The sequence below is a fragment of the Theropithecus gelada genome, chromosome 12, assembly GCF_003255815.1.
Source record: "Theropithecus gelada isolate Dixy chromosome 12, Tgel_1.0, whole genome shotgun sequence".
NCBI classification, from domain to species: Eukaryota; Metazoa; Chordata; class Mammalia; order Primates; family Cercopithecidae; genus Theropithecus; species Theropithecus gelada.
The window spans coordinates 77,989,228-78,008,531 of record NC_037680.1 but is presented as its reverse complement, the minus strand read 5'-3'; the positions used below and the strand labels follow the sequence as shown (position 1 = coordinate 78,008,531).

At 36.4% G+C, this 19,304-nt stretch overlaps 1 protein-coding gene and 1 pseudogene across 1 annotated transcript in view; both read left to right on the top strand.

The window, feature by feature from the left end:
- The window catches only part of TRAK2 (trafficking kinesin protein 2), a 76,850-nt gene that overhangs the window by 37,368 nt on the left and 20,178 nt on the right, over window positions 1-19,304 (top strand). The window contains exons 3-7 of the mRNA XM_025404432.1: window positions 6,444-6,638; window positions 14,112-14,188; window positions 15,703-15,819; window positions 16,838-17,047; window positions 17,575-17,653. Coding sequence (XP_025260217.1) covers window positions 6,444-6,638; window positions 14,112-14,188; window positions 15,703-15,819; window positions 16,838-17,047; window positions 17,575-17,653 — 678 coding nt within the window. The remainder of the gene's footprint in view (window positions 1-6,443; window positions 6,639-14,111; window positions 14,189-15,702; window positions 15,820-16,837; window positions 17,048-17,574; window positions 17,654-19,304) is intronic.
- Window positions 247-3,294, top strand: LOC112636069 (annotated as a pseudogene).

Sequence of the window (19,304 nt, the reverse complement as noted above, 5' to 3'; positions counted from 1 at the left end):
TCCCATAGTCTCTGTCCCCAGTCCCTCCCCTCCCTACCCCTTTCTCTCATCCAGCTCAGGCAGTGTTTGTGCTCTGTTTGTGCCCGTGGGGGTGGTGGAGGCGATGGAGTAAGCAGGAGGCAGCTGCCAGGTGCGAAAGCAGAGCAGGAACCGCCTGTGTTTAGGGGGGCGGGGAAAAAGAGCCCCAGCTCTGCCCCCCCTGGAAGGAGAGGGAAAAGGTAACTATGACTGCCCAATATTGCAGCCATGGAGTCCATGTGGTAATAAATTGAAGCGTACTGTTACAAAAAGGTAACAGCTGATGTCACTAGTGCTGTAATGAGAAATCCTGTCACTAGAGAATTTGATGTTGGTCGACACATTGCCAGTGGTGGCAGTGGGCTAGCTTGGGAGATTTTTAATGGCACAAAAAAGTCAACAAAGTAGTGGCTGTTTTTGTCTTTGATAAAAAATGATTGACAAATATCAAAAATTTGAAAAGGATCAAATCATCGATTCTCTAAAACGAGGAGTCCAACACTTAACTCGACTTCAACACCCTCGACTTCTTACCGTCCAGCATCCTTTAGAAGAATCCAGGGATTCTTTGGCATTTTGTACAGAACCAGTTTTTGCCAGTGTAGCCAGTGTTCTTGGTAACTGGGAAAATCTACCTTTCCCTATGTCTCCAGACTTAAGGATTATAAACTTTATGATGTAGAAACCAAATGTGGTTTGCTTCAGAAGGCTTGTCATTCTTGCATAGCAGTGTGAAAATGGTACATGGAAATATTACTCCTGAAAATACAATTGTGAATAAAAGTGGAGCCTGGAAAATAATGGGTTTTAATTTTTGTGTATCATCAACTAATCCTTCTGAACAAGAGCCTAAATTTTCTTGTAAAGAATGGGACCCGGCCGGGCGCGGTGGCTCAAGCCTGTAATCCCAGCACTTTGGGAGGCCGAGACGGGCGGATCATGAGGTCAGGAGATCGAGACCATCCTGGTTAACACGGTGAAACCCCGTCTCTACTAAAAAATACAAAAAAAACCTAGCCGGGCGAGGTGGCAGGCGCCTAGGCTGAGGCAGGAGAATGGCGTAAACCCGGAAGGCGGAGCTTGCAGTGAGCTGAGATCTGGCCATTGCACTCCAGCCTGGGTGACAGAGCGAGACTCCGCCTCAAAAAAAAAAAAAAAGAATGGGACCCAAATTTACCTTCATTGTATCTTCCAAATCCTGAATATTTGGCTCCTGAATACATACTTTATGTGAACTGTGAAACAGCCAGTGATTTGTATTCTTTAGGAACTGTTATATATGCTGTATTTAATAAAAGGAAACCTATATTTGAAGTCAATAAGCAAGATATTTACAAGAGTTTCAGTAGGCAGTTGGATCAGTTGAGTTATTTAGGATCTAGTTCACTTACAAATATACCTGAGGAAGTTCGTGAACATGTAAAGCTACTGTTAAATGTAACTCCAACTGTAAGACCAGATGTGGATCAAATGACAGATTCCCTTCTTTGATGATGTTGGTGCAATAACACTGCAATGTTTTAATACCTTATTCCAAAGATTATCTTCGGAAATCACAGTTTTTCAACAGACTGTCAAAGGTTCTACTGCCTAAGCATGTCATTGTGCAGAGAATTTTGACTTGTTTGACTTCAGAATTTGTAAACCCTGACATGGTACCTTTTGTTTTGCCCAGTGTTCTACTGATCATTGAGGAATGCACCAAAGAAGAATATGTCAAATTAATTCCACCTGAACTTGGTCCTGTGTTTAAGCAGCAGGAGCCAATCCAGATTTTGGTAATTTTCCGACAAAAAATGGATTTGCTACTAACCAAAACCCCTCCCGATGAGATAAAGAACAGTGTTTTACCCATGGTTTACAGAGCACTAGAAGCTCCTTCCATTCAGACCCAGGAGCTCTGTCTAAACATCATTCCAGCCTCTGCAAATCTTATAGACTACCCATCCATGAAACGTACTTTGATACCAAGAATTAAAATGCCTGTCTACAAATGTTTTCCCTTGCTGTTTGTGTAAATTCATTAGTGTGCTTATGAAAGATTTTGGAATACTTGGATAAGTGGTTTGTACTTGATGATATCCTACCCTTCTTACAACAAATTTCATCCAAAGAATCTGCAGTCTTCATGGGTATTTTAGGCATTTACAAATGTACTTTTACTCATAAGTTGGGAATCACCAAAGAGCAGCTGGCTGGATAAGTATTGCCTCATCTTATTCCCCTGAGTATTGAAAACAATCTTAATCAGTTCAATTATTTCATTTCCATCGTAAAAGAGATGCTTAATAGATTGGAGTCTGAACATAAGACTAAGCTGGAACAACTTCATATAATGCAAGAACAGCAGAAATCTTTGGACTTAGGAAATCAAATTAATGTTTCTGGGGAGACAAAAGTTACAAATATTTTGAATTAGCAAATTGACAAGGTTGTTAACCACATTAGAGCAGACCTTCTGACTGGCAGTGATTCCAAAAATAAAGAGGATGGGTTACAGAATAAACGTAAAACAGCATCACTTACATTTGAAGAAAAACAAAAATTAGCAAAAGAACAAGAGCAGGCACAGAAGTTGAAAAGCCAGCAGCCTCTTAAACCCCAATGCATACACCTATTGCTACTGTTAAACAGAGTAATGACTTGACAGGCACATTGATGGATAATATGTCATCTTCGACTAGCCTTTCTGTTAGTACCCCTAAACTTCTGCTTCAAGTACTTTCACTTCTCTTCCTTCCATGGGCATTGGCATGATGTTTTCTATACCAGTTGATAATACAAAGAAAAATTTGACAAATGGCCTAAATGCCAATATGGGCTTTCAGACTTCAGGATTCAACATGCCTGTTACTACAAACCAGAACTTCTACAGTAGTCCAAGCACAGTTGGAGTGACCAAGATGACTCTGGAACACCTCCCACTTTGCCAAACTTCAGTGCTTTGAATATTCCTCCTGCTGGTGCAAAGCCGACCCAACAAAGACCCACAGATATGTCTGCCCTTAATAATCTCTTTGGCCCTCAGAAACCCAAAGTTAGCATGAACCAGTTATCACAACAGAAACCAAATCAGTGGCTCAATCAGTTTGTACCTCCTCAAGGTTCTGCAGCTATGGGCATTCAGTAATGGGAACACAGATGAACATGATAGGACAATCTGCCTTTGGTACGCAGGGTAATCCTTTCTTCAACCCATGAAACTTTGCATAGCCACCAACTACTATGACCAATAGCAGTTCAGCTAGCAGTGATTTAAAAGATCTTTTTGGGTAAGGTGTCTTCCTTCTATTGTGAAGGATTATTTCAGTTTTATTCATGGGTGAACTGATTTACATCTTTATATAGTTGGCTTGGAGGAACTACTTCTATGGGAAAGTGAATCGTTCTGTGACAGAAAACATCTGTCACAGATACTATGCCAGCATAGTAGTTGTATGGACTTCTAACCAGTTGAGGTTTTTTTTTTTTTTTTGAGACGGAGTCTTGCTGTGTCGCCCAGGCTGGAGTGCAGTGGCCAGATCTCAGCTCACTGCAAGCTCCACCTCCCGGGTTTACGCCATTCTCCTGCCTCAGCCTCCCGAGTAGCTGGGACTACAGGTGCCCGCCACCACGCCCGGCTAATTTTTTGTATTTTTTAGTAGAGACGGGGTTCCACCGTGTTAGCCAGGATGGTCTCGATCTTCTGACCTCGTGATCCGCCGTCTCGGCCTCCCAAAGTGCTGGGATTACAGGCTTGAGCCACCGCGCCCCGCCCAGTTGAGTTTTTTTAAAGCATTGAGGATTTTTTTCTCTTACCAACTCCTCTTCAGGTTTTTAAAGACCCAACCCTTCCCAATCTCAGAGAGAAAAAGGACAACTGAGTTATCTTGAGTAGCTGAATTTTTTAATCAGATGTTTATTTTGGCTTGTGAATCTTTGTGTTATTTAAAAAATTGAGTTGATGGTCATTGCAAGCTCATCTATTAAGTACTACATGGTACACAGTCTACCTTCACAAGTCATTAGTGTTCATTTTAATATGTGAAAAATCTTGATGCTGTATTGATTTGCTTCCATTTAAGATGACAGTGAGAAAATGATAAGCATAAAGAGATCAGGTTATTTGCTTTTTCCAAACTTACTTTTCAGATGAACTAATGTTTAGTACAAAGAGACTGAGCAAATACTACAAAATTTAACTTAACCTACATTTCATTGGCTAACCATCTTAAATGTAAACTAATCATTGTAAATTATATTTTAGCATGGTCTGCCTCAAATGGTAATGTATTTTTCTGCATTCACTTGGATATATTTAGAATCACTTTGGTATATGCTGATTTGTTTGGATATTTGACAAAGCACTCTGATGTGACTTCCCTGACTGTTAACTTCATATTTCATTTCAAATTCAAACTTCTGAGGTTGCAGCATATATGAATTGCATTTTCTTTCTTTTTTTTTTTTTTTTTTTTTTTGTTGTTGTTGTTGTTGTTGTTGTTGAGACAGAGTCTTGCTCTGTCGCCCAGGCTGGAGTGCAGTGTCCTAATCTGAGCTCACTGCAAGCTCCGCCTCCCGGGTTTATGCCATTCTCCTGCCTCAGCCTCTGGAGTAGCTGGGGCTACAGGCACCCGCCACCTCGCCCGGCTAGTTTCTGGCTAACACGGTAAATTGCATTTTCAAAAGGAGATTTGTAAGAATTAAACTGTATTTAATGGGTAAACTTTTGAGATTTCTGCTGTATTGCTTCAAATGTAATAAACTTTACTTCTCTAAAAATAAAAAAAAAAGAAGCTGACATTGATAGAGTGCCTCCACAGTGTGCAAGGCATTGTACTAAATACTAGTATTTTTCATGCATTTGTCTCATTTAATTCATATAACCTAGGAGGTAAGTACCTTCTCCATTTTACAGATGAGGAAACTGAGGGTTAGAATTGAGGTAACTTACCCAGTGTCACATTGTGGTATGTGTAGAGTCAGGACTCAGACCAGAACTATCGCTATACCATATTAAATTTATGTTATGTGAAGGATAGAGAAGATTTTTTAGAGGAAACTTTTTTTCCCTCCCCTTTCCGATTTTCTTCACCTCACATGTTTTGAGATTTAGATGTACCATTTCTTTAAAATAAAAATGATAAAGTACTTATTTCAGTGCCAGTGCTCAGTAAAATTTAATGCAATTTTTAAAAACATTTAGTGACTATGAGAATATACTAAAATGTAATTTTTCCAGATTTTGAAGAATCATCCACAGAATTCAAATTTTGTTATTAAAGAGCATATCATTTTATCCCTTTGAAACTATTTTCTGCTGGTTGCTTTGTATTGCTTTTTCCCCCAAGCATGTAAGTTGAGATCAGACCCCTTTCACTTTGTTTTTAGAAAGTATATATCCAATTATTTTGTGTCAGTTAAAAATACTGTTTAAAAATTAAGCAGCCTGCCACTGCTTCAGAGACATAGACCTCTTTTAAACAGTACTCAATAGGTTGATAGGAAGAAAATATGAAATTTCTACAAATTCTAAACTTTAAAAGCATAGTTATAAAGACAGGAACAACAGACGGGCGTATGTGAGGGATGAGGGTGGGAAGAGGGAGAGGATCAGAAAAAATAACTGTTGGGTTACTAGGCCTAGTACCTGGGTGACAAAATAATGTGTACAACAAACCCCCATGACATGAGTTTACCTATATAACAAACCTGCACATGTACCCCTGAACCTAAAATTTAAAAATTTTAAAATTTAAAATAAAAAAAACATAGTTATAGTCACTAAGCAATATATTTAGATAGTATATAATTCAGATTTGTGGTATCTGCATGTTCTCACTCATGTGGAAGCTGACAAAGTTGATCTAGAAGTAGAGAGTAGAATAGTGATTACTAGAGGCTAGGAAGGGTAGCAGGAAGGAGGGATCAGGAGATGTTGGTTAACAGATACAAAATTACAGCTGGATAGGTGGAATAAGTTCCAGTGTTCTTTAGCACCATAGGGTGGCTATACTTGGCAATAATTTGTTGTATATTTTCAAACAGATAAAAGGTAGGATTTTGAATGTCCTCAATGCAAAGAAATGATAAATGCTTGAGGTAAGGAATGTGCTAATTACCTTGATTTGATCATTATACATTGTATACAGGTGTCAAAATATCACATGTACCCCATAAATATATCCAATTATTTTGTGTCAATTAAAAATACTTTTTAAAAATTACTGTCAAAAAAATGTATGCCATCATTTTTACTTTAGAAGTTCTCTTACTAAAAGAAAAAAAAACTATACTACTAGGATATACTAATAAAAATCAGTGGAGAAATGATCTTGTCTAGTATTTCTTTGGTTGTCCTACTTTAGAAAAACTAATTTTCATAATTTGTAGCCTAGTAAAAGTTGAAATATATTGGATTCATTTACATAGACTCTCCTCTTCAGATGTCTGCTCCAATGAGGATCTCCCTGAAGTTGAGCTGGTGAGTCTGCTAGAAGAACAACTACCACAGTATAGGCTAAAAGTAGACACTCTCTTTCTATATGAAAATCAAGACTGGACTCAGTCTCCACACCAGCAGCAACATGCATCTGATGCCCTCTCTCCAGTCCTTGCTGAAGAGACTTTCCGCTATATGAGTGAGTATTTTTTTACTCTTTTAGTCTGTGCATTGAAGTAATGATCATGGGTATCTTGCTATCGATTTTTAAAGCATTGATGTTTAATAGCCATTGTTCAGTGTATACCTACTTTCATGTGAACTGATTTCACAGGAAGAGATAATTCTGTGTTACATCTGAATGCAGAAAGTTTGTCATCCTTAGGACTCTCAGTGTCCAGTGTTGCAAACATACTTAGATGTTTTCATGACTTGATATATTCCTCAGACTGAGTAGAAAAGGGAACTTTTTAAAAAGCGAAGTGATTTAAAATTTTAATATTCCTTTATAACTGTCAACATTTATTATCCCAGTAGTTTGGTATCCTAAGCTATCAGCTTTTGACTTTTATCTTTATTAATATCTTTATTAAACACAGTCACAAGAATTATGTCAGCATAATTAAGCATAGTTCTTAGATACATAAGAAGTTTTAATAATGGCAGGATAAATAAATATATGCTATATAGTAATATTTATTATTTAAGGATTCCTAAGTGAGAGACTGAGCCAGATTTGTCCTAAAAATAGGTCTGTTTTACACCAACCTATTAGAAAAGACAAGGAAATTTTTGAACTTCGAGGTATGGAGACCTTTTTGCATTTGATTTTATCCCAAAAATCTGCATTAAGGCTGAAATTACTTTTCTAAAAATTCATTTGGTAAAAAATGTTTTGTGCACAGTAGCTATTAGGATATATAATAAAATCTTATGAGTTCAATATTGATATGTTTGTGAAATTCCTTTTATTAGAATTAAGTAGGTGATTGCATCAGATCCTAGACATTTTCCCAGTGAGTGCTTCAGTGTTTAATGCCAGATTGTTGTTGGAGAATGACTATTGTGCAATACTCATTTTCATCATAATCATTAACTTGTTTTTAGCACTAGTTTCCTAGAAGTTTTTTCTAGTCGTTTCTTAGAACTTACTACTACTCAAAAAAAATTATAAACATTGTTTCAGCTGAAACTGAAATATCAAGAAGCCCAGTGAGTGTTGTAGTGTTTTAATGCCAGATTGTTTTTGATGTATAAATATAAATAATGTATAAACATTATTTCAGAAACTGAAATATCAAGAAGCCCAAATACAATTGTGTTTTTGTCCTTAATATTTCTTTTAAATAGCTAAATTAAGTTAAATTAAAGCTCCAAAGGTTTTCTTGACATTTTAGTTTGAGAATTTGCTTGCTTGAGATTTTTCTGGAAAATCGTTTTTAGAAGGAACAGTGTTTCTTATTTCTGGTTCCCTTTGTTCCTTGAGTGTTTAAATTTCTGAGAACTTTCTTTTCTTTTTTTTTGAGACAAGAGTCTCGCTCTGTTGCCCAGGCTGGAGTACAGTGGCACGAACTCACCTCACTGCAACCTCTGCCCCCCAGGTTCAAGCGATTCTCCTGCCACAGCCTCCTGAGTAGCTGGGATTACAGGCGCACCCCACCATGCCAGTTAATTTTTGTATTTTTAGTAGAGACGAGGTTTCACCATGTTGGTCAGGCTGGTCTTGAACTCCCGACCTTGTGATCCGCCCGCCTCGGCCTCCCAGAGTGGTGAGATTACAGGTGTGAGCCACCACACCCGGCCTAAATTGCCAAGAACTTTCAAACTGAAATTTCATCTGGATAAATTTAGTTTGTCATTATTTTGATAAAGTGTCACAGAAAGTGCCCTTCAGTTTATTTGTTCTTTGTCCTCTCAGCTACTGAGCGGCAAAACTGTAGCTAGAAAGTAGTCTTAGATCATGATTTAATGGAGTTAACTTTTAGGATGAATTATAAGTAAAAAGCCTAGAAAATAAAAGGCAAAATTTAAAATACTTTCCAAGACTTTTTACAAAATGATAGTGTCCAAGGGAGCAATCTAAAACTTGAGATTAATAGGATGATACTGACCCATACTTCAGGGTTCTGGAAAACTATCCTATTTCTTTAGTGTAATGGTACTATTTTCACTTCAACAGTTTGAAAATTGAACTATACATGATATACCTAAGATCGTGAAGCAAATAAGCTAGGATGATACTGATAATTTACCTTTGCACTGTACTTTAAATTCCACTGTTATTTTAAAGGTTAATGGTTAAATCACATATAAACTTCATTATGCATTTATACCTTGTGAATGTAAAAGCTAAATGATTTATTTTATTTAGCAAATTGACCAAAGTTTAAAAAGGAAGATACAACACATTCTCTCACCCTTTCCCACAGTTTTCTATCCCTCTGAGATTTCGAGATTTGTGGTTTTGAATAATTACGATGTACCCTGGCAGACCATCTTAGAGCTCAGCTCCCTGGGTTACTTTGGGCATATCTCTTCCTCTCACATGCCAGTGGATACTTGTGCTTATTAAAATGAATTTTAACACGTAGTAAAAAGGCGGCACAGGCAAAGGCACTTTCTTATATAACACAAAGAAATTGAAAGAGCTGTGAGAAGATAGTGATTTGGAAGGAAATGTAGCCAGCATTTGAGCTTCGGAGCCTATCTCACAAGAAATGGGGAAGAGTGGGTAGTTCTCTGAAGTCACCCAATCCAGAAAGAGATTGTTTACTTTTAAGATAGAACATTGGGAGACAATGAGTGGGCAAAAAAATCAATCAATCCATCCCAGTCCCTGCCACACGCATGTAAAGTTTAAGATGGTCAAAAAGTGTTTTACCTGCGGAACAGGCCACCCCAGGGTTTTCTTGATTTTATTAAGACTGAGTCCCAGAGTGAGCTGTGGGGGAGCCGTGCAATCAGAACACGTTACAGACTGTACCATTTATTCATTTAAAGGCTAATGTTAGAAACATGATTCTTTCAGGGGGTTTTATTTGGTAATAGAGGATCATCACCTTTACCACTTCCTAAGGCATAAGAGGGGGAAAAATGATTGATTATCTAAGTTTTATTTTAGGCAGTGGTTCTCAAAGTGTGGACCCCTGCAATCAATGTCACTTGAGAAATTGTTAGAAATTCATGTACTTGGGCCCCCTACTCCACCTACAAAATCAATCAATCCATTGATTTTGAGACTCTGGGAGTAAGACAGTCCTAGCTGTCTGCGTTTTAAAGAGTCTTCCTGGTGATACTGATGCACACTCAAGTTTGAGAACCACTGATACAAAGCATTGCCAACCAAAGTAAATGGCCATTTCACAGTGACATTAATAGGAGAATTAAGGAATTGGGGAGAGTGTATAATTTTGCAGACAAATATGGTCATAGAAGTTATTACTTCCAGTTAGTAGGTATACTTTTCCTCAGGCTCTGCCCTCAAAAATTATTAACCTGTACTGGCAGAAAAGGACGTATGACAGATGAAGTTCAGGAAGTGTTAACCATAAGCCCAGTCATAGAGGTTAGCAGATTTATTTTTCCCCTAGATAAACTCTCTCCTTCGGTTCCACAAGAGAATTAAGCTATATACTCTAAGACACTTAGCGTTTATACAATGGATTGCCTTATCATCCATGCATCAGGTACTAGCTTTGTACAGTCCTTGGGAGAATTGAGAAAATTGTCATTCAAATGGTCTGTAGGGCCTGATTCTGCCCTGGAATTCTGTTGAGAAAGACTGCCCTAGATGGTGTGTATCATCAGTTTCTCTCAGTCATTTTGAAGGCAGAAATGTTTGCTGTATCGTAGCAGCAATGGCTGTGGTCGCTTCTTTAGGGTTAAAACCTCAGGACCGGTCTGTAGTTGTCAGGAGCTATTGTAGCTTTTACTATGCCATGTGGGCACTGTTTGTGTTTCATTTCTATTTTTTTGTTGTTGGTTTTGTTGGTTTTGGTGTGAGAACGTTGGAGAGTGCTGCAGGATTAGAATTCTTTTTGGAATTCAATAATTGGGGTAAAAACTTTAGATCTTGAAAAGGGACATATGAGAGAACTATCAAGCACCATCTCATGTAAATGGCAAATACTAGAATGGATTATCAACGGTGTTTCCCATCCTGAAAATAATCTGAGATTGAGCCGGTTACTGTGAAATTATGCAGGGCTAGAACATAAAGTAAGGATTAGTGAAGTGCTTATGTATGTTAAACTCCCACCCCATATTTTCAGGAACATTAGATTCTCCAAATATTACACCAAAAATATTGTACATTAATTAACAACCTCTGGAAACAAGTTGCAAAATTGTTCTGTAAAAATATCTATCATCTCCCTGATGTATAAATACTTTTTTAGAGAGTTAGGAAAGTGCGTGTCTGGAAATAAGCAAGGATCGTTGCTAATTTCTGTATCATTTAACATATTTTCAACAACTGAAAACTGAAGGGAAAATATGTTTTGATAGGATTGATTTTAACAAAGACAACCTGCTTGGCTATCTCTACATTCTTGGTTACAGAATTATGATGAAGAACTAGTCTGTGGTTTTTGAAGCATTTAATTACAATGTCTAAAAGCCAAGACATTAAACACTTAAGAGTTTTGCCCTGAGTACTTTTGGAATCGTTCCAAGCAGCATGTCTTTATCAGGAGTGTTGTGTTAAGGAAGAGAAGACAAAACTGATTCCACTGCAGAGAGAAAAATCCATTGTGTTCCTTTCTGTTTTGTGCCTGACATCTTTCTGTGCGATTGAAGAGGCCCAGCTTTTGTGAGTTGGTAGTATCTAGGCTGCGCATACAATGTAAGAATTTGAAAATTCTGATTGCACTATATAACTTCTTTGCCATAACAAATACTTAGGCATTTTAAAGTTCATTTTTGCTTTTTGAAACTTTTTAACAAGGGTTGCTGGGTTTTTGTGGAGTTTTTTTTTTTGTTTTTTGTTTTCTGGGTTTTTTTCTGTTTGGAAAGATAACATTTGTTCTTTATGGAAAATTGGCAAAACACTGAAAAGAAAACAGATCAGCCATAATCCTTACCCAGAGATAACTACATTAACATTTTAATGTATATCCTTCCAGGCTCTCTTCAATATAGATATTTATAGATATGCTCACACTTTAAAAAGCAAAATTGGAATCTATGCTGTTTTATTATATAACATGCATTCACAGATGTATATGCTGGTATTTCATTCGACAAGGACTCTTTTATGTTCTTAGTGGGGCTGCGGCAGAAACAGCAGCAAAGTGGAAAGAGCTCATTACTGGCCTCTTAAATCATCTGAGTTTTTTCTAATGACCTTGTGAGATGAGCGTTATTATCATCTCATCATCTCCATAGTAAAATCCTAGCTTTGCCACTAATAACTTTCTTCGCGGTCTTGAACGTGCCACATAATTTCTCTCAGAGAAGATTCCTCATACAGGAAAGTAAGATCATTAAACTAGATAACTTCTTAAGGTTCAGCTTTAAATTTTTATGCTGTAACAGATGGTAAGCATTTATAGGAAATATATTTTCATTCCTCCTTACTAAAACATATTTTATTCTAAACATTTCTTTACTGTGTTACTGTGTCCTTCATTTTTTTATTCCCCTTTCATCATATATGACTTGTGGTTCACAGTTGTTTTTTATATCCTTAACTTACTAGTCTTACTCCAAGTTAAATCTGCCACTTCATCTTTAACTCTGGTCAATTATGTCGTGTGTTTTTTAAACTAGTTGTATAAAAACTGGTTTTAACTGAGTCTATAGGATGCCTGATTTTTGCTTTGGGTGTTAACCCTAGATTGGTGATTTTAATTCCTGGCTCCACGTCATTTTCAACACCTGGGAATCTTCTACATACTACCAGCGCCATAGGGCTCCCTGAAATTAATTAAATCAGAATCTGGAGTTAAGAGCCATTGCTCTATACTGCATTTGGGTTTACAACCATTGTCTGGTTTTCTGTAATTAGTTTAGAGCATGGATATGTTGATTTTATATTTTTCTCCTAATTTTGTTATTGAGACCAGAAGTAGAGGAGACCATTCACTGTAAGTATTTGCCTTAATTATTTAATCCTTTGTTCCCGCTATGCTACCAAATTATACTGTGTCTATTCCTTAGGCCCAAAAGTCTGTTTCTCTTATCACTGTGGCAAAATCATTGTGTTAGTTTCTCTATTTGTAAATATAAATTCTTTTGGAGTACAAATGTTTATTTCTAGGTTTTAAGAAAAGTTTTTATATTTTCAGTTTAAATCTTTTTTAGTTATCTCCTCATTACCATCAAGCCAGCACTTTGTTTTACTTTTAACTAGGAATAAGGCTGTTATTAATAATTAAGCTATAGGTAATTCCCAGATTCATTTTAGTCAGTGGTGCTAGGGAGAAAATAAAAAGCTCAGATAAAAGTAAAACATATCTAATGATATCCCTTCATACTCAGTCTTTTGGATACCCTAAAGTGTTAAGATGGGACTATGGAACTACAAATTACTGCCAACTCAAAGAATATAAAGTCAGGATCATTTCATACCTACCAGTTCTGTTTAGGAGTAGTAATTATAAACAGTTATATGATACTTAGCAGTTTACCGAATAATTTATTGCTCAGTAGATTATCATATTTGATCTTCTTAATAACCTCATGAGATGTGTTATCGCCTCCATATTTATTATCTTAATCTCAGAAGGGTTAAATGACTTGTTCCAGCTCCCTAAAATTTATGAATTCAGCTTTTCTACTCCAAAGCCCCTTTCCTTTTCACACTTCAAGGCAAACTAGTTGTAATAAAAGCAGTCTAAGTCAAACACAGATTTGTGTTCTGCAGTAACATATCATGTTCAAAGTCAAAAGAGCCCTCTTTTGTTATGCCTTATTAACTTTAAGATACTGTTTAGTGTGACTGGAATCATTGGAGTCATATTTGCCCTTCTCTTTTGAACTAAATTATCCAGGTATATTGACAATTCCTGAATTTGTGAAGTGTAGAAATACAGGGCTTGAATTATACAACTGATAATGTAGCATGCAATTTATTTTATAGCTGAGACCTGGATGGGAGAAAGATTTTTATACAGATAAAGGGTTTTTAATTAAGCTTAAAGGAATAATGGTTCATAACAGAACCAGAAAAAGTCCTACAAGTCCTGTTCCTTGTTTACATTAGCTCATGTGGTAGATGATCATAGATGGTTAAGATAATCACAGCAGAATTCCAATTAAATTCCTTTGTGACAGCATAACCCCTCACTAATACCCGTTAGTAACTTTAATTTAGATTAGACTGTAAATCTATCAGTAACAATCCATTCTCCCAGCCATCATTCTCATAAGTGAGTGTCCCAAACTTCCTGTCTTACCAGGGAAGTAGGAGATAGTCAAGATGTGACTGCCTTATGATCATTTGATACTTTCTTAATTATTGTATGATGTGCACTTTGTTTGTAATGATTGGACTATTTCTTGAGTGTCTAATACATGAAACATTTCTTTTTTTCACATATATTTTTATTCTCCTGATTGACTTTTTGTAAAAACCTGAAGTTTTTGTTGTTGTTATCTCTCAATTCTTATTAATATTTAAATTTTTCCATTATTGCTAAAGCCTATAAATAGTTGTTTTTAACTATATTAGTTCTAGGCACAGACAGGGTGGAGCAGATGACCAAAACTTACAATGACATCGACATGGTTACACATCTCCTGGCAGAGGTAGGAATATCTTTTCTTTCTCCAGTACAAAAAGGTAAAACTTGAGGATCAAATTTGCACGTCAAATGGAAAATGTTGTATGTGCTCTGGGTTATTTTGTATAAGGTTGTTACTACTGGAACAACTGACATTTCAAAGAATGTTTCCTGAAGTTTATTATTGTGATGATGCTATAGAGGATTTATAGTTAATTATTTATTTAATGGTGTTGGCTGGCCTCCCCTTCCTAGAAAAGCATTAATCTTTAAAAAAAAAATCATTTTAAAATAACCCCTGCTGTTACATACCCTACAGCAGAGCTGCTCATTCAGAAAGCAGTATCATTATCATTGCAAATCAATACCTACGGTTTGGAATATCTCCCCTTTTTACTTTTAGTTTGGGCTATGATTTGAGCTCACTTTGTCTATGGCATTTTTGATATATAGTGTATATCCTCTAGTTGGCAATCAGTAGAGGTCTCCCTTTGTACCTGTTTCAGTTGATCTTATTGAAGACAGTCTTTCTCTAACATATCCTTCTCCCCCTACCCCCAGCTCTCCAGAATGATTTCTATGTATGCCGCTTAGTGTATATTTAAAATGAGCCTTAAAAATGTGGAGATAATCCCTCAATTTTCATATGCCTATGGAGAGAAAGGATAGAAGCTTAATTTTATTTATATAATAATTACTGTAAGTAGATCACATACAAGGCAGTGAGATGTATATTGACAGTTTTCTCTCCTACAGAATACAGTCTTCACCACTACCACGCAGATGGAATTCCGATGCCCTTGCCAAGTATCACTATCTGTCCAGAAATAATAACTCTGGGTGGAAGCCTATTGCTTGACTTTTCTACAGACTTCCCTGCATGATTACCACCAGCTTCTTTAGACTTCTTTCTTCTCTATACTCTAGGCAGAATCCTGTGGCCTCAAAATTTGCAGTATTTTACCTCCTATTTTATTTCATATCATCACTCTTGAACCAGTTGGCAACAGAGCTCTTGGCTGCACTTTCCTCTAAGCTGCTGAATGCACATAGCTTTGCCCTAAATGGAACTCTTTTTTTTACATACCCACCTGATCCGTATCTTAAATACCTAATTCTGTATCATTACCATGCTTGATACACAATTGCATTCAACAAATATTTGTTGAGCTTTTACTGTACAGACCCCATCCTCATTTTTAAAGACTATGTTCATTTTCCAATTCCCAAAAATTGTAAGTTTAAAGTTTGGGTTGCTAGACTCTTAATTTACTAGGATGATCAATAAATCTCACCTGATATCAAGAAAAGGGATGTCCTCTTTCATTTAGAACAGTGATGGTCATCCATTTGACCAACGTTTAAAGCACTACCTGTGTGCCAGAGCCTGTGTTTATTTGTGGTATCCGGGCATTAAAATGAATCTTGATGCTTTTTAGAACATTGCTTTTGATTTTACCAAAACTGACCACAGCATTTCTGAACTGCCATGTAATCTTGTTTATACTCAAAGAAAAGGTGTATTTGGTATTTTAACAGAGAGATCGTGATCTGGAACTCGCTGCTCGAATTGGACAAGCTCTCTTAAAGCGGAACCATGTCTTATCTGAGCAGAATGAATCCCTGGAGGAGCAATTGGGACAAGCCTTTGATCAAGTAAGCCTTTGATCAAATATCTGCAGCATGAAATAATTAGGTTTTATGCAGTTGAAAATTTATTTTCCTAGGTGTCCCTGAGACGATGGCAATAGATAAATAGCACCAGTACTTGTTGAGTTTGTCGGTGTCCATTAAACTAATCAGTAGAGAAATTAAATGTTAATTGTACAGAGGAGAACTCACATGACTACCTTGGTCAACTTAAAGTCTATATTAAGTATCTGTAATACCTGTGGCACCCTGCTTAGATATTAAAATTGTCCATACCCTTTTGTGTAGACTTTGTGTGTGATCTTATCTGAAATTTATTTTTAAAAAATAGTTACCCAAATATCTTGGCATCTTTATTCAAAAACCAAACAAAGGAAGAAAGGAAAAAGAAACTTTGAAAATATATTTATTCCATGGCAATAAACCTCTATAGTAAGAACTGATTTATTATTAACTCGAATGGTTACATTTCAAATTTTCTGTAACCTGTTATTTTTATCTGGTTTCATTTGCATTTTATGAATGCATTATGGATTATAACATTCGAGCCTTTAGATTGAAACTATTTGTTCCTAGAACTAAAATCAGTACTAGGAAGACATGCACAGTGATATACATCTTAAAATTACAAGCCCTTATGATAACAATTTGAAGTAGGGATCTATTCTGATACTTTGAAGGTTTGTCAGTTTTGTCGTGTTTTCAACTATGACTGTATTATTATCTTAGGTGAATTTTTCTCCTATATTCCTATCATATATACAATATGAAAATTGGCTTTTCTTCTCACCTAGGGTGGAAAAAAAGCTATACTATTGAACTAATGCTCTAAAATTGTAACTTAGGAGATATCTGGGGTTTATTACTCTCTTTTTAGTACTTGTTACATTAGTCAGTAAAACCGAGCAGCTGATTTTGTGATTTTGTTTTATGATGAAAAATAATTGTTCCATGAATTAGAAGCTATATTGCTGTAAATAATGCAAAATAAAGAACATGAAAATCAAGCATTTTATATGGACAGGTTAATCAGCTGCAGCATGAGCTATCCAAGAAAGATGAGTTACTTCGAATTGTCTCCATTGCCTCTGAAGAAAGTGAAACTGATTCCAGCTGTTCTACACCTCTTCGGTTCAATGAGTCCTTTAGCTTATCTCAAGGGTTGCTGCAGTTGGAAATGCTGCAAGAAAAGCTCAAGGAACTGGAAGAAGAGAATATGGCTCTTCGATCCAAGGTACGTTCAACCTAATTCCCATTTTCCTTTACTTTAAAGGCTATAAAGTTCACGTCCAGGTACTATTGAGGTGAAATATGGCATAAGTAAGGATTTGCTATTGGCACTCCAATTAGAGCATCGTGGACAAGGAGATGTATTTGCCTTGCCTTCCATTGTTCTTATATCCCACTGAAAAGTGGTTAGTAGCAGGTTGACAGTACAATAGTGAAAGTCACAGGATAGAAAATGTATCTTGTGGAGTTTACACAAGTAACTAAGTAGTTACAACTGTGATAAGAGCTATCTCAGAAATTTATAGGATTCTGTGAACTTGCATAGTATGGGCATCGAGGAAGTCCTACTTAAGCAAGGATCATTTTAGCCAAGGCCAGGGATTAGCCAGGTAGAGATGTATGAACAGGTTGTTGGGTTTTTTCCTTTGTAAGTGATGAAATTTAGTCTTCAAATGAGAATTAAAGGTTTTTGTAGTTATTTCTGTAAAATCAGTAGGAGGTATTGTCACATACTGATTTTTTTTCTTGAAGGCTTGTCACATAAAGACAGAAACTGTTACCTATGAAGAAAAGGAACAACAACTTGTCAGCGACTGTGTTAAAGAACTTCGTGAGTATTAACACACTCTCTTTTGTACCTTTTGGACAATTCTTTGGTAGGGTATCTCCACCTCAGAAGTTAGATCACTGGTTTCAGTAGAAGCATCTCAAGAAACAATTTTAAATGGTTACTGAAAATCTTGGAATATCACATTGAGCCTACAACCCTAAATAAGATACCATATGTATTTTTAAGAAATATATTTGTTTCAAATTGCAGTTATCATTACAGACCTATGTTTCATAAGTAAGTTATAGCATGTTAGAGTGAAAGGAACCAAAGCTCTCATGTTGTTGACGAGGAAATAGTCCTATAGAGGAAGATGATTTGCCAAAGTCAGAAAACTGATAAGTGGCAGAGCCAGGGCTTAAATGATGGCATAAAACCTATCAATCAATGAGTATAAAGTGCCAGTTATGTTTCTTTAAAGGAGTATGTTTTAGTTTGAGGTAATGTTAACTAATTTTTTAAAACATCAGTTGGAAAAAGATTGGCTTCACTGGAGAAAGATATTTAATTTCTCCGTAAATACAACAGTCATCCCTTACCTGCAGTTTTACTTCTCATCATTTCCATTAACCATGGCCCGGACTGCAGTCTGAAAATATTAAATCAGACATTCCAGAAATAAACAATTCATGAGTTTTAAATCACGAGCCATTCTGAGTAGCATGATGAAATGTTGTGCCATCCTAGTCCATATTTCCCAGGATATGAATCATCCATTTGTCCAACATCTCCACGCCGTATATACTACCTGCCTGTCAGTCACTTAGTAACCATCTCTTAGTAGCCGTCAGTTACCAGGTCAGTTATCGCAATATTGCAGTGCTTGTGTTCAGGTAACCCTTGTTATACTTAGTAATGGCCCCAAAGGGTGCTGGAATATTGTTATAATTGTTTTATTACTAGTTATTAACCTCTTACTGTGCCTAATTTATAAATTAAGCTTTATCATAGTTATTTATTTCTAGGAAAACACATAATATATATAGTGTAGAGTTCAGTACTATCTGTGGTTTCAGGTATCCACTGCTGGTCCTGGAATGTATCCCCCACAGATAAGAGGGGACTACTGTATATAGCCTTTTACGTTGAAAGCAATAATATGATAGATAATATCATCAATTCATTTGGGCTATGGGCTTCAAAATGTGATATCTTAGAATAGCAGAATATTAGAGAACCAGAAGGAATATAAATTGAATTTTCTCCTCCACCATGAATCCACTATCCTCCTTTTACACCTTAAAATACAGGAAATGACTTGCCCAAGAGCTCTCAGATCCAGATCTCCTGCCTCCGTATTGCCATCCTTTGAAATGTTAGAGGCTGTCTGTCAATTTTTAAATAGCTTTATATGACACTGAGAAGTAGCTTTTCTGCTTGTATTTACATATCAAATTTTTCATATGAAATAGAGAGTGAATAAATTCCTAGTGGAATTTTAAAGGCTCTATTTTATGTGCGTGTAAGAAGGCCAGGCTATAATAATTGCTCTAGAGGCTTTACTCAGTTTGCCATGTATCCCTGAAAGGGGTATGCCTGAAAGTCTGTCTCCTACAGAAGCATTTCCATAGCTTTATCACATTCTGTCATAGATTGTGACTGTTCCATTCTGGAAATGTTCCTTTGTTAGATTTGTTAAGATGAATTTTCG